At 34.5% G+C, this 15108-nt stretch overlaps 1 protein-coding gene across 1 annotated transcript; it reads right to left on the bottom strand.

The window, feature by feature from the left end:
* Positions 1-770: 770 nt before the first annotated feature.
* On the bottom strand, positions 771-9235 carry LOC124633872 (lamin-like protein). The gene is made up of 6 exons (XM_047169243.1): positions 9152-9235; positions 8023-8140; positions 7040-7175; positions 5765-5828; positions 3628-3782; positions 771-1092 (listed from the first exon to the last, which is right to left on the bottom strand). The coding sequence occupies exons 1-6, from the start codon at positions 9233-9235 to the stop codon at positions 969-971; spliced, it is 681 nt and encodes a 226-aa protein (XP_047025199.1). The 3' UTR covers positions 771-968.
* Between the last annotated feature and the right edge of the window lie 5873 nt (positions 9236-15108).

Here is a 15108-nt window from a genome sequence, read left to right as displayed (position 1 = left end):
TTATTTTTAGTTCTCTACGTACAACGTGGAGGTGAATGGAACCGCATCTTCAGTTGTGAACAAAGATACGAGGTATTGTATCTAGTTCGCCGACATATATCAAAGTTATGAAAGACGTGGTGCCGGCGTCTGCTGTAACAAGAGACGGTCTTCTAACAACTGGACTGTCGCCAACAATGGAACGGAGCCGACACGAGGCACCGCCCACTGCACTTTGTGAATGATCAATACGTGCCCATAAGATCTTACATGGATTCTTATACTTAGCACCTTTCGTAGAAAAGCTAGTAAATATTACTTAGTTTTGTCTTTTTTATTTCATATCAGAATCACGAATTAAAAACCTCAATGTAAGTGTATTGTGCGTTATAATTTTGAGCAATACCTATATTGTTTTAGCTTGTAAATACTTTATGATACGGAGTCAAGAAAAGCAAATAGTCTGAGTTTGTGTGATAACAGACTTATCCCAACTTTTAGTTCATGTTATCTAAAGTCCTTCTAAAACTTCATTATAACATCATGAAGTTTAGATGAAAATAAAAGCTGCAAGGAAAAAAGTTTATAGAAAAACAAACAACCCGGAATATTCTATTTTCTCTTTATTATGTAGGTACTCAGATGCTATTACTCAGGGCCCTACTTAATACAAAAGATCCAATTTGATAAAGTAATGAGTAATTTGATAAATACGTACTTATAACGGGAAAATTACAACACAGCTGAAATTGTAGCTTAAATTGTATCTAAGTACGAGCTTGTTACATTTGATAATTGAATGAAAACGTTCTCAATTCTTCCTTCGGAATTTTACATCTGTCTGTTTTCTTATATTTTATTATTCTCTAAGTATGCTAAAGTATACCAATTACTAAAGTATCTGTTAAATTAAGTGAGATTAAAAAAATAGTAATGCATATGAATATTTGTTACAGTCAAAATTTATAGAAAAGGGAACTTTACAATAATTACTTCTTTTCTGTAGAGAAATTCATGAAATTGTTCCGATTAACAAGTAACTTGTGTTTATCGTTTAACGCTTCAAGCTTTTCAGTGAGCTCCTTTACTTTTGCATCTAATTCCACTTTACCACTGTAAAGAGAAATACAATTAAAAGTCTTTGATCTGTAACATTATACTTGCAAGTCAATACTCAGAATTAGTTTATTTACTTGACGGAAGACAAAATGTTGAGTACTAAAAATAATTTTCGATTCGATCTTGAATCAAAATTTGAAAACACATTTTGTAAATTGCGATACCTGGTGAGAGTATTGCTATGAAATAGTTTCTATGAACCATTCATGTCTGCTCCAATTTAGTGCAAGTACGATCAGAAAATAAGGTTAAAGGTTTGATGACCTTCACAAACTTACGAGTGCACTACCATTTAAAAATATTTTTTCAAGTTATAAAAGTTATGTTTTCTGCAGTCAAGAATAAGTACAAAAACCGGCCTGGAAACAATACGCAATAATATTCATCAAGTATCAAACGGCAACAGCCATTCAGAAGAAAAACAAAATCAGTAAGACCCTTTGTGGATTCGTTTTTCTTTTGCGTAGGGATTGACTGTCAATCGAATAGCATTTTTAGGGTTCCGTACCTCGAAAGGAAAAAACGGAACCCTTATAGGATCACTTTGTTGTCCGTCTGTCTGTCTGTCTGTCTGTCTGTCTGTCTGTCTGTCTGTCTGTCTGTCTGTCTGTCTGTCTGTCTGTCTGTCTGTCAAGACCCTTTATCTCAAGAACGCGTGGACGTATCAAGCTGAAATTCACATGAAATACTCAGGTCTATTGTCCCTTTAAGCTGTGAAAATATCAAACTTCTAAGCCAAGCCAATCAAAAGATACAGCCGATTATGTCGATATTTTCAACAAATTTTCGACACTCGCAAAGGAATCAAAACCTACGGGATACTTTCCGTAAACTCAGAGTCTTGAAATTTGGCATGAAGCATTGTCATATAATGCAAATATAGGAAAAATTCCGAAAATCTCATTTTTTTAGTTATATAATATAAAAAAATATATTTTAATAAAATGAAACTTACAACCTTATTTCTCACGAACGAATAAAGGTACCAAATTGAAATTTATACCAAATACCTATGTCTATTGTCCCTTTAGGCAGTGAAAAAATCAAACTTCTAAGTTAACGCGATCAAAAGATACAGCAGTTATACCGACACCTTAGACGAATTTCCGTCACACGCTAGGGAATCAAAACCTACAAGGTACTTGCCGTGAACTCAGAATCTTGAAATTCGGCAAGAAGCAACGTTATATAGTACAGATAAAGGAAACATTGCGTAAATGATAAATTTGAAGTTACATAAAATATTATTTTTGCTTACATGACATAAAATATTTTTTTAATGATTATAAACTTACTATCTACCCTTTTTCACATGAACGCGTAGAGATATTAAAGTTGAAATTCATATCAAACACTTCTTAAATATAATTGCCTCTAAACTGTGAAAAATTTTAAATCATTCAAAGGTCATTTTGCACCTTAGTATGGAAACCATACCCACGGCGGATTCATCGGATCATTACAAGTCGTCAGGCAGTTTTGAAAAAAACCTGAAACTGGAGCTCGTTAGGTGATTAATCCCTCAAAAATAAAAGATCTCATTAGTAGTGAATTCTCATCACCTAAAATAAAATAAGCTCCAACACAAGGTTACGTTATAAATTGTAAAGGAGTTCCCATAACTATATCTGATCTTTGCTATCGATCCCACAATGGCAGTCAAACCTATCTATGTGGAAAGTCTTCGCCAATACGAATAAAATAAGCCCAAACACGTGGTAGTTGCAACATACCATTCAGGAGTTCCCTCGACTCTCTGTAGTCTCCATAATCAAATCAGCTCCAAATCTTCACTGTTTACCAGTACCCTCAAAAATACAGTCACATGTCTGGTTTTGACTCGATGCGTGCCTACAATATTCAAGAGTTGCCCTCGATTTCTCAGGGTTTCCAGATCCTCATCAGATCTTGGTCATCCGAATTGGCATCTTCCTTCTTTATGAAAAGTCTTTACAATAAAAACTAGCATTGCAACCTGTACAATCCTCTGAAACTGCTTGTCTTTCATATTTTTCAAACGATCCTGGACATTCGTCTCCATGGAATTTTAATAAAATATTTATATTCAAAGAAACGTCATACCGTTCTCCACGATTTAAAACTACTTTGATTCATGTCCGCCACTTTTTACAAAGCGGGTCAGATATGCCCAATGACCTTTAAGACATGTTGTATACAAATAAGAAGACACACAAAATGTTGTATATAAATAACTTTTAGAAGGTACTGGCCTACTATTTTAGTTATATTATAAAATAAAAAATATTAACTAGGTATTTTGACTCTCACGAAATTACCATAACTATGATTGTTCTAAACTGAACGGTTGGCGCGAGACTCACTTTTTATCTATACAGGATTTGTACGGAACCCTCAGTGCGCGAGTCCCACTCGCACTTGGCCGGTTTATTTATAAGGAGTTTGGGAAAACGAAATAATATATGTGTGTGAGTGTCTCAAACTTTTTTTACCTTAACGAACCTTTTTTAGAGAATATTATAAAGACCGGTTATTAAAAAAGTTACTCACGTGATGTAAAGGAGATCTTCAGGTAAGGATGGTTTGAGCTGATTGAGTTGAGATTTTAACTCGTCAACCATAGCTTGTCGCTTTTGCAACTCATCTTCCAGTTCCGAGACTTTAGCATTGACGTTTTCAGTCTCCTTATTAACCTCTTCTTCATGCTGTTTTATAATCAAAATATGTACGTAATATTTATTGTTTCCTAATGTTTTGGTATAGTTGCGCAATGGACCCATAAGAAGTACTTATAGGCAGTGGCGGATTTGCAAATTTGCCGCTAGTAGGCCATTCAATTTTTGCCGCCCCTACTGACTTTTGGAATTCAATACGTTAGTTTAATCCCGTTATTAGTATGATTGTAAACTTAATGATATTTCTGTCAGTTGCTAGATTATTTTTGCAACCCGCTATGCACTGAAGAGTTTAATGTTGACCTAACAACAGTGGCGTAGCGTGGCTATCCTCCACCCGGGGCAGGAGGCAATTTTGGCGCCCCCAAGTTTTGGGTACAATTATGTATTGGCACATGCAGCCCTTAAAAGGTTGTGGGAATCTGGTTTTCAGGTTAACAATTATCATTAGCAATACCACTACAACCGATAGGTAAACTGAACAGATTTTGATTTATATTTTAGTGCGCTCGCTGGCGCGATGATAGAGGAAACAAGTAAATGTAAATAGGCGCGAGCGAAGCGAGCGCGAAATTTTTATAGTTTATGGTCTGAAAAAATAATTGGAGCCAAAGGCGTCTCTTATGTAGCTTAAGCTTGTGTAGCCCTTGTGCATTCATTACCTAAGTGGCCCCTATGTATTGAAATATTGTGATTAATATGTATATCAAAGTGCTTAGAAAAGTTTATGAGTAACCCAAACTAACGAACTTAAATGTTACTATAATAATTACCAATATAATGTACTATAACAATGTTTAAATTTAGTAAAAGATATTGATAGTCAACGTAGAAGACACATTCCATATATGTATAAGGAGCGCGAGTGAAGCGAGCGCGAAAATATTGTAGTCTAAGGCCTAAGGACACGAAATAAATTAAAACCACTGTAAATTAACAAAGCAAAGTCAAAAAGTAAGATATGCACAGAAATTAAGTGCAAGTGTATAAGAAGCCGCGAGCGAAGGGAGCGCGATTTTTTCCTTAGAGTTATTATGAAGTAAACATATCATAAAAAGCCAAACTGAACAAAAAGCCATAAGGGACATGCGCGAAAATTTTTTTTTCGGAATTGAGTGCCTCAACAATTTAAGAACGATAAATTCAGAAATTTGACATGGAGCCGCGAGCGCAGCGAGCGTGAATTTTTTTGGGGATGCAAAGGGTGAACCCGAAAATTGACAGGACATGACCAAAGCGGGCGGCTTTTTCTGAAATTCTGAATTATCTATTTTAAGTAAAAAATATGGTTTAATTTTGCCGCCCCCTAAATCGTGCGTCCCAGGGCATTTGCCATGTGACCCCCCCCCCACGCTACAATACTGCCTAACAAGTTTATTCGACACGCAAAACAAAACGCTTTAAAGTCGGGGGCTTTAAAGCGTAAAACCTCTGTAAGTTTTAAACGGCTCAATCGATTTTCATCAGACATGTCTAAGAACACTCGCCCGTAAAACACCTGTAATACAAAAAAAAACTAAATTGAAATCGGTTCATTCGTACGGTTGCTGTAATGCCACAGACAGACAGACACGTCAAACTTATAACACCCCTCTTTTTGCGTCGGGGGTCAAAAACAGCAGCATGTAATAATCATAAAGTGGGGAAAGGCATGACTTAAAAATACCTTCACTATATGAACACAGACAAAATAATCAGTGGTCAGTAAACATTGTTTTTGTTAAATATTTTTTTTACACTTAACAGTTTAAAAACAATAGAAACAATTTCTATTGAAATATAACATCTTAACAATCAGTTAATGGTGACAGACAATATGGATTGTGTACACGTATAATTATTAAAAAAAATCTGATAAAAAATAAAAATTTGCTTTTGCCGCCCCTCTAAATCTGTCGCCCTAGGCACTGGCCTACTTGGCCTATTGGTAAATCCGCCACTGCTTATAGGTAAAACAAATATTATAGTCGATAGGTAAATTAAAAGTAAGCAACAGGTAAAAAAAAACATACGTAGTAACCACGAGTTTTCCTGAAACGATCCGCTATTTCTTGTAACGTATCCTCATATTGACGTCTGTAAAAAAGTATTTTTTATAAAGCTAATCTAGCTTACAAATATGACCAGTAAATACGATAACATAGATAGGGTTAAGAAAAGCATGCCAGAAAGAGCTGAAAAAGAAAGGGACGTGTTTGTGTGAATATGTTAACGGATATTGCAATCACATGCATGGAAAACACTGACGGACAAAGGAAAAAAGGTCGCAAGATGAAGTCTTGTTTTAGGTTCAATCCAGAACACCCTAATTGTACCTAATTAAAATAAAAAATAAAGAAGAGTTGGCTGTGAGGTATCATTGAAAAAATCTTAAATCAAAATGCAAATGCTGTACATACAAGATTTTGGGTAATTTAGTTACGAACTTTTACTTTATCCTACATAAGTATAGGTCCACTAGAGTATCAACTCGGTACTTATTTTATTTAAGATGTTAATGAATACAACCCATAATACGATACGTGGGAATTTTAAGCGCCTTAAGAATTTGTTGAAGCAACATTTTACGACGAAGTGTGGAGTAGGCGCGAAATATTTAAGATCTAAGAATTCCCATTATTTTTACACACACGTGAAAGCGAAACTTCATTATGTAGTTATAATGACTTATCTAGTTGTTGGAAACTTAGTTTATACACACAAATACTGAGCTTCATAACTTTCCGATATATTGTGCTTGGGTAGAAGATCACATTAACAGTAGAGTAGATTTAAATATACCTATAGATCGGTAACGGTGTCCGTCTATAATATTTTGGCAATAACTGTTTTTTCTTTATATTTCTTGATATTTTTATTTATAAGAATGCTGAGAAACTCCATTAAAGTACTTAATACACAGTATTCAAATTGAATTAAATCCTGTAAATATAGTAACAACGAAAATAATGAATAGGTGTTGGCTCAATAGAAAACCAGTGAACCGTTCTTGTAGCTATGTGTATTGTGTGTCACCGAGACTTTTGTTCTGTTAATAATTGAAAAGGCAGGTAGATAAAGGGTTGGAATCTGTGTATGGCTGGCTAGGTAGTATAGCCTTCCATCAATGTATGTAGCAAAGGTATCTGATACCTACCTACTTGATAATTAGTGACCGAAACAAATAAATGAAAGTAATCATGCTAAGTAAATCATGGTATCTTAGAAAGGTACGAACCTTAATCGTCGCCAAAGATTAATGAAATCCATTGATTACCTAAAGTCAATGTAACAAACTTCTAACTTACAGAAGGAGTTCTGTTTCCTGTGCTTCTTGCTCCACTGACTTAGCCAGTTCACTTTGAGTCTCCCGTGCCCGCTCCACACTGTTGCTTATATCATCGCTTTGGCGTTTCAGCTGCATACGCTTTGCAGTTAATCGAACTGTAACAAAACAGCTTATAAGTCTAATACGTGTATTCAATTTAGAATCTTCTGTAGGTCTAATATACTTTAGGTTTTCCGCTACTACAGATGAACTACCCTGATATCTACGCCAGTCAGGCCCATAAATTGATGTTTCCCATCATATGACTAGTTGAGCACTCATTCAATAAGAAAATTCCTAGAGTCCGTTCAAATCGTGTGTTCTGAAAGTTACGAGTAGTATCATTACCTACCTATCTCTAGTTGGGTACTTGTGGGAACTGAACTGTTGGTATTTAACAAAAATATCTCATAAAGGAATAGTTATGTCGGGAAATGTTTAAATTTTCAAATATGTGCAATCGTCATGCTTGCTCCTAATTTAAAGGTGTATAAAAAACATTACTCGAAGATCAACTTAACTTGCAACTTTGCTATGTTAATGTGCTAGGGGCACTGATCACGTTCCTAAAAAAATACTGCGGTAATCTTTAATGCCACTGAAATTAGCCGAGTCATACTGACTAGCCCTTTCCTAGTCTGCACCGAAGCGCGGATGATGTATGAATTGGAGCAAACAACGCCCCTATCAGAAGAAATCGCTCATTGCGGTCAATATGATTAATTGGTGAACATACAAAAAATAACGTATAATTTTAAAATGCTATTGTAAAATAAGTTGTGAAGTCTGGGATGTAGGTTTTCCGTGTGTATGTCGACATTACAATTTGAATTGTTATTTTAAAAGTATTTGCTATCTATTTTTAAGTCTTTGTTTGGCAAACCTATGAGGCTGATTTACCGCAGCAGCTCTAGCTTCAGTAAATAAAATATTGAAAAAAAAAAATTGCTAGGTAAAACTTACCATTTTCAAGTTTAAGCCGTTCAATTTCTGTGTTCAATGAACGGGTAACTCGCAACGCGGTCATCGTGTCCCGGTATTTCTGCTCGTTCTCCGCATCCAATGCGGGTAATGCTGAGCGCTGAAGCGTTACAGATAACATCACTATCATATAACTGGATGTATCAATATTATGTTAAGTGACATTCGGTATTATACGTGTCTGATATTGCGGACCAGCGACACTTTAATACCCTAGTTAGTTCAATCAGAAACAGGTAATCGCAGTCAGCTTATATATAGGTATAATTATCTAAAGACTAAGCCTAAAAGGCATCATTGAAAAGCATATGACATTACGTAGTTGCCAGCGGCTTAATGTCTCTGGATGAAATTTACCTCGAAAAAAAAAGATATATTTTTCTAACTCAGAATCCAAAATATTTCACACATAATTATTAGATAGCTATGTAGGCCATGACAAACAGCAGTGAGCGTAGGTATAGCTCATTCGAGAAACTTAGGAATACTTTTATTGACCAACTATATAGCTGACCCGGCGAACTTCGTACCGCCTAATTATTGGCATATTTAGTAAGTCACAAATACACGACACAATACTTTTTAATTTTTTTCTTTATTTGCTCACCGTTTAGACCTACCCTGGACTACGACAAACATTTTAAAACCAAAATCAGCTCAATCGGCCCAGCCGTTCTCGAGTTTTAATCAGACTAACGAACAACAATTCATTTTTATTTATATAGATTCCATTACTTAGGTATTTAAAAACAATTTTCTGAATATCAATATTCATATTCGGTAATAAAATAGTTTAACTTCTAAGTAGTTTCTTTGGACCAAAAAATAACTTCAAGTGAGAAATAGCACACAAAAAGCAAACATGTTAAATGTGTATTAAAATGTCATTTTGCTATTAGGAAACTTCAAGGGGTTGCAATAGCTATTTCTTATGCTCTTCTAATGCCGTATGCGTAGCGAAATATTGGGCCTCCAAAATTTAAGTTGCCATCGACTCGCCAAGAAGAAGAAGCTATTTCTTGAGCTATGTTATCTTCAATATAATAGTCACAATATACATTATTTATGGTTTTTAACTGTTATTACACTAGCTACATAAATCATTACTTACCTGGACGACTAACTCATTTTCAATTTCTTCCAAATTAGATTTTAGTAAGCATATTTCAACTTGCTGTTCTTCTGGCCTGAACATTGTTTTAATTAATTGTAATAGTGTTAAAACTCAAAAAAATGTACTCTGAATAGTGAAAATGCAGGAAATTCCTTTCTAACATATGATGCACGCAAAACTTTTTATTTGCCGCCAAATAAAGACTACAATTTTATTTGAATTCAATGGAACACTCTTTAAAAAAAACACATTTTATTTTTTTTGTTGCCTGTATTCTCTATGGTTGAGGCCAACTAGGTTTTATGATTTCGATATTTGAAAATTTTTTAATGAATACTATGAAACGCGTATTGATATGTATTTTTAGACGTTCTGTATTTTATTGATAGGTAGTTATTGAAATGACATTTCCTAAATTTAATTAGTTCTGAAATATAGTACCTTTATAATAGAATAGTAATTAATTACTTATACCTAGAAACGCACACCAAAATAAAACAATATGTTTTCGCGTGGACATCATACACAGTGTGATCTATGTGAGTTTAAATTTTAGTGAGGACAAAGGTGTCGTGGGTTATGAAATAGCATAACTTTGAATATAACAGCATGAATTACGATTGTACCCTTATAATTTGTTGCCTGTAATAAATTACCAGTGTTTACGTGCCCAATTCAACAAAACAAAACCTGAGTTATTCAGGTGTGTTGGAACAAAATTATTTACCAGCCGTGATGTGAAGTTTTAAATAGGTACCTACAATAAATAAATTAATGTGGTTACTGTCACATAACGTCTTATCAGTCAGCATGTATGATAAATAATCTGTATGTATAGTTTATAAGTGTTGTACTGTCATTTATTTATGTATTGTATTTTCTATGGGCCCTAGTTGCCTGAAATAAAGGAACAAATAAAAAAATAATAATAAATAGCCGGCGAATTGCACTTGCCGCTATCGTTTAGTTCACATATAAACACAGTCGGTGTCAAATCATTTAATTTTTTGTTGTTGTTTACTGTTCAATTAAGGTATAATTTTTAGCATAACCGTTACACCAAAACTTTCAGCCAGAGTTTATTAAAACCCAGCGTCAAAAAGTATGGAATTTATGTACTTAATTCTAAAATGTTTTCTTTTTAGATTACCAATAGTGCCTATCTCTCGATATCGAACAGGCTTAAAGTTCACCTAAAGAAACCAATTATAAAAAAAATGTTTTTATTTTTTTCCCGTTCTCACGACACCGATCACATCCATTGTCCAGTTTCCATACATATAGTCGCGATTTATTAGTATTAAAAATAAACAATAAGCGCTATCAGCGTTATTAGATAACAGCCGCTCGTATTACCAGTGATTACTGAGTATCGAGTAGTAGGTTTAGGTATTGTTTCGATAAAGAATACGAACGTAATTTCGATTATTTGTACAGCGGATGCATCCAGTATTCTAATCAGCATCTTCAGTTTTTACTTATGTTAGTGTTTTTTCTTGAGTATTCCATACTTGTAGGTAAGGTATCTTCACTAAGAAGGAAAGCACACGGTAAATAAAAAATATTCCTGTTCGCAAGACAACCATCGCATCAGTCTAAATGTACTGTTTCGCCAATATCACTTTGGATTTTTTTTTTGGCATTCAGCATTATCGGCGTAATTCGACACTATACTTTCGTAGTTGTTTTAGTTACGATAACGATTTGTAGCTTAATGTCCAGTCATAAGGTCAGGTTTGGTTCCGAACGACAGCCAAACCGAGACAACGTTTTAAGTAAGTTTGTTGTATGTAGATAGTGTCTGCTCCTAATGGTTGTTCCATAAAAAAAATTCTGTTTGCAGATGTTTCGAGCAGTTTGCAGATAAAAAGTATTTTCAAGAATGTCGAATGCAATTTCGTTTTATAGTGAATTCCGATTTCATAACTGGTCAATATACTTAGTCGATAAGTCAACATTGAATGTTTAGGACTTATTTATAGTATGGTAAACCAATTCACTCCTATGGTGAAGCAAGTTGGGTGAAGACAATCACGCGCGAACAATGAGCGCCGCACACTTGTCCAGTAGTTACGCCAACAAAGATGGAGTTCACGCATATTGTATAGAAAATAGATACACAAAACTCAAGACCTTCGTTTCAAATAGAATTTCAGATTCATAAAAAGCAAAACGGACTGTCGCAAATATGGCCAATTCTACCTCAATATTGATTATTTCCCAAAGTAATTCTTATTGAATCAAGTTTTTTGTCCGTCTAGTATTTAGAAAACAAATAAACAGTTCGATTTTCTTTTACTGTTGTGGAAAACAATTGTGTCAAAATCACAAACTCAAGTTCATAGTTTTGTGAACGACCATATTTGCATCAACACCACGAAAAAGCAACTTTCATGTCTCCATGTAATGAATTAAATCTTCTACAGTGGACTGCCTTTATGAAAGTGGAATTCATTTTGAAACGAAACCGAAGTCCGTTTTTGTGAATTTTGTGTACACAATTTCTTTATAGTTCGGCCATTCAGAGAATGCGTTCCTGACACGTCGCGATTGAACTGACGACGTAACTACATTCATTGATTATTGATATAATAATGTTGTTTTAATGCTCCTCAATTGTTAAAACGGTAAACAACCAGCAAAAATATTTTTATCGTAACTGCAACGCCATTGCAAAGTTACGTCGTCAGTTCAATCGCGACGTGTCAGGAACGCATTCTCTGAATGGCCGAACTATAATGGCTCTTATTTATATACTGATTGTGTGTACATGACTGGTGTAACGTAAACACAAGGGATAACAAGAAAATCTTGAACAAAAAGTAATCGGTTTATTAAACATTCATATACATTCAACATTCGACGTTTTGTCCCAATATTTTGAATCTCAACGCCACAGTAGTACAGTACACAGTAACTTTAATAGCACCATTTTGCATCCGAAGTTTCACAGCATACAATTTTATTTATTTATTGTTCTTCGTTCCCCGCAGCATCATGTCATAAAGTGATTGTTCCGAGTCTTCATACACTTTGCATCAACGCCTACTACTATAGCGTAGGGATACAGACGCAAGTAATCATCAACATCATAGGTTCTTGTAGCGGGGTTTGCGTAAATTGTGTCGTATCCTAAGAACAACAACAACTTGAAGAACGCTCGTCGCAATGTCTGCAACACACTTGTTTTCATGTTATTCAATAAAATGATGATCCTGATTATGTTTATCCTCTGAATTTTAATTACTGACTGTTACATAATTTTGCAAAATTCCCTTTTTATACATCTTTTACATCCATATTTCACGTCCAAAATTTACGTATTTTGGGTTAATTTTCGTTCGGGATTGTGAAATTCCTTTTTCTGAGCTTTGTGTTAAGTCAGTGGTAAGTGCAGCATTTAGAAATTAACCTTACCCGTTTGCACTGCACCTCGTGAAAACGGCAAAGAACGTAGCCAACAAAACATCAAAATTCATCATGTCGATCGGTACAGGAGTTAAAAAAAGGTAACATAGACCCTCTAATGTATGTAGCAAAGCCAACATGATATATGCGGATTACAGAAAACCAAAACGCAGTTCTTTTCTTTTGATAGACTGTTTGCACGTAGGTATTGCTCGTGTAGATTGTATCATGTTAACATTCGTTACAAACTAAAAGCCAATATACAATCTAAAAATATGTAGGTATCGTTTTTGAATACGGTTGCCGCATTATGGAGAACTTAATACTTCACCATATTGGTAAATGCGATTTAGTAGCGCTACCCCAAAGCACTTTCTGCACGGAGTACCACTACCATCCTCCATTACGATTTCATTGCCATTTCCAAAATCATTTTTAACATCGAATTGTATTTTTACAGTGATTCGGTTATGTGGCAAGCACATCTGCGCAGTCGGGCTACAAAAGGTATTAGCCATGCAACATGAGATTCATTGCACCGCCTAATGCGGTTTTAGGTGCCGTGTCACGTGTGTGAATTATCTAACCTCTACTTACTTACCTACCTTTAACGTATTAAAAAAAATATATGATAGATACTTTCGGTTCAAAAAAACAGCTGTAGGTACCTATATATTTTCTAAACTCGCGTGGAAACTCAAATCCAACCTTGTGGAATAATGAAAACTTATGGATCCAATATTGTGCGTAGCAACTGGGAGGTGTGCGTCTTGTATTTTTATTCTTTTAGACAAGACATTGCAGCTGACGGCTTTTTCTACCTGACAGCTTTACGTGTCTCATAGCACATTCTGTTGGAAATTACAGTTTTTACGAGCACAGTCCGTATGTGTCTGTTTACTTTCCCTTATTGTTTCACCACACTCCGTTCCTAACCTGAGTTCAACGCAGCCCGCAGTCGTTCTGTCAAGCATTAAATTAAAGGATATAATATGTAAGTTACATAGTTGAAAGGAAAAGTAAATTTTGGTTTTCAAATGAAAGTGAGCTAGGTTGACCAAGGATGTTTTTGAAAGAACAACAACAACACTGACTATTACTGTCAGTTGGTTTAAAAATCACTACAAGGAATATCATATGTAACGATTACAATCGTACGCCAGAAAGAATAATGATTTTGGCCACTTATGCATGTAGGTAATTGCATTAAAATATTTTGGTTTTACAAAAGGAAAACTGATTTAACGCAGCTTTTGCTAAATGGATTTGATACACGAAACAAACTATTCATACGTATCTAAAATTAAAATCTGCCAGTTTGTCACAACGAATCCCGGGGTCAAACGTGCGACGTACCTTTGAACCAGTTTGTGGCATGACAAGGGAGGAGATGAAAGGTGGCTTTTCATGTTGATCATGAGAATTGAGAAAATAAAACATCAGAAGCTATAATAAATCCATAAGTATTTGAGTAGGTGTAAAATATAAACTTAAATAAGCAATGAAGTAAACAACATTTTGTATGTGTATTAACATACAAAATGTTGTGCTAATTAATTAATTTTAAACCATGATAGTTTGAACTAAACTTCTTCCATTACACACATTCTTATCTTCCATTTTCAATCTCTAGCTAAGTTCAAGGAACTTTGAACTCTCTTAAACACATTACATTCGCTTTGCAATACTCTCGATACATTTGCCCATATGCTCTTCATTTTCTTATAGATAGCGCCCTTTGTTCTGGAAGTAGTATCCTAGGTATTTTATTTCTCAGCAAACAAACTCGAAAAGAAGGTATTTTTTTCTATTGATTACCTATATCTTATTATTTTACTTATAAGTAGCCAGTTCAACTTGCTCTATTTACAGTTACCTATTCAAAATCTACTTGGATGTTATCTCGTACTAACACTCATTTTCATTTTCGTAATACAAATTATTATGTAGGTATTTGATATATGATATACCTACCTACTGAGGAAAATAAGATCTTTTTACTTCAAAGAACAAAAAAATAAAAGGCATATTATATCGCAAAACAAACACGCCTTACACAAAACATTTTATTTCTCGTACCTACTCACGTGACATTTTGGCTCTAAAAGCCCGAGTAAGTAAATTATCTTTAAGTAAATTAAGCGTCACACAAAATTATTGTACACACAATGTGATAAAACCGACGTCGCTAACTTAATTTAAATAAATTAGAAGACAATCGTGTTTATTTTGAAGGCTTCTTATTAAATTAAGGAAGACAATACACAGGTGATTTTTGAAATATTACATTTTCAATATCGTTTTCGTGTGAAATATTCCAGACTCTTGAACTTCTTTCAAAGCTTATAGGTATTGTTGGCTACTAAGAGGCGATGATTGGCGCATTCAGTGTTCGGCATCTCGAACCCTACCCAACAATTCATTACCAATTTGGGGTTTATTTTCTGATAAACAGGCGTGCTAAAATAGATATTTAGACAACAATAGGTATTTCGTATATCTGCAAAAAAATGAAAGTAAATAGAGATTTTTTATGTTAAATTGTA

The sequence above is a fragment of the Helicoverpa zea genome, chromosome 10 (assembly GCF_022581195.2).
Source record: "Helicoverpa zea isolate HzStark_Cry1AcR chromosome 10, ilHelZeax1.1, whole genome shotgun sequence".
NCBI classification, from domain to species: domain Eukaryota; kingdom Metazoa; phylum Arthropoda; class Insecta; order Lepidoptera; family Noctuidae; genus Helicoverpa; species Helicoverpa zea.
The sequence above is the reverse complement of the archived record's forward strand: the minus strand, read 5'-3'. Positions and strand labels throughout refer to the sequence as shown.

Coding starts and splice junctions, on each gene's coding strand:
- LOC124633872 (XM_047169243.1), bottom strand. CDS start 9,235: ATGTTCAGGCCAGAAGAACAGCAAGTTGAAATATGCTTACTAAAATCT. Junction 5,829..7,039: donor CAGGAAACAGAACTCCTTCT/GTAAGTTAGAAG, acceptor ACTTTTTTACAG/ACGTCAATATGAGGATACGT. Junction 1,093..3,627: donor GAAGATCTCCTTTACATCAC/GTGAGTAACTTT, acceptor TTCTCTTTACAG/TGGTAAAGTGGAATTAGATG.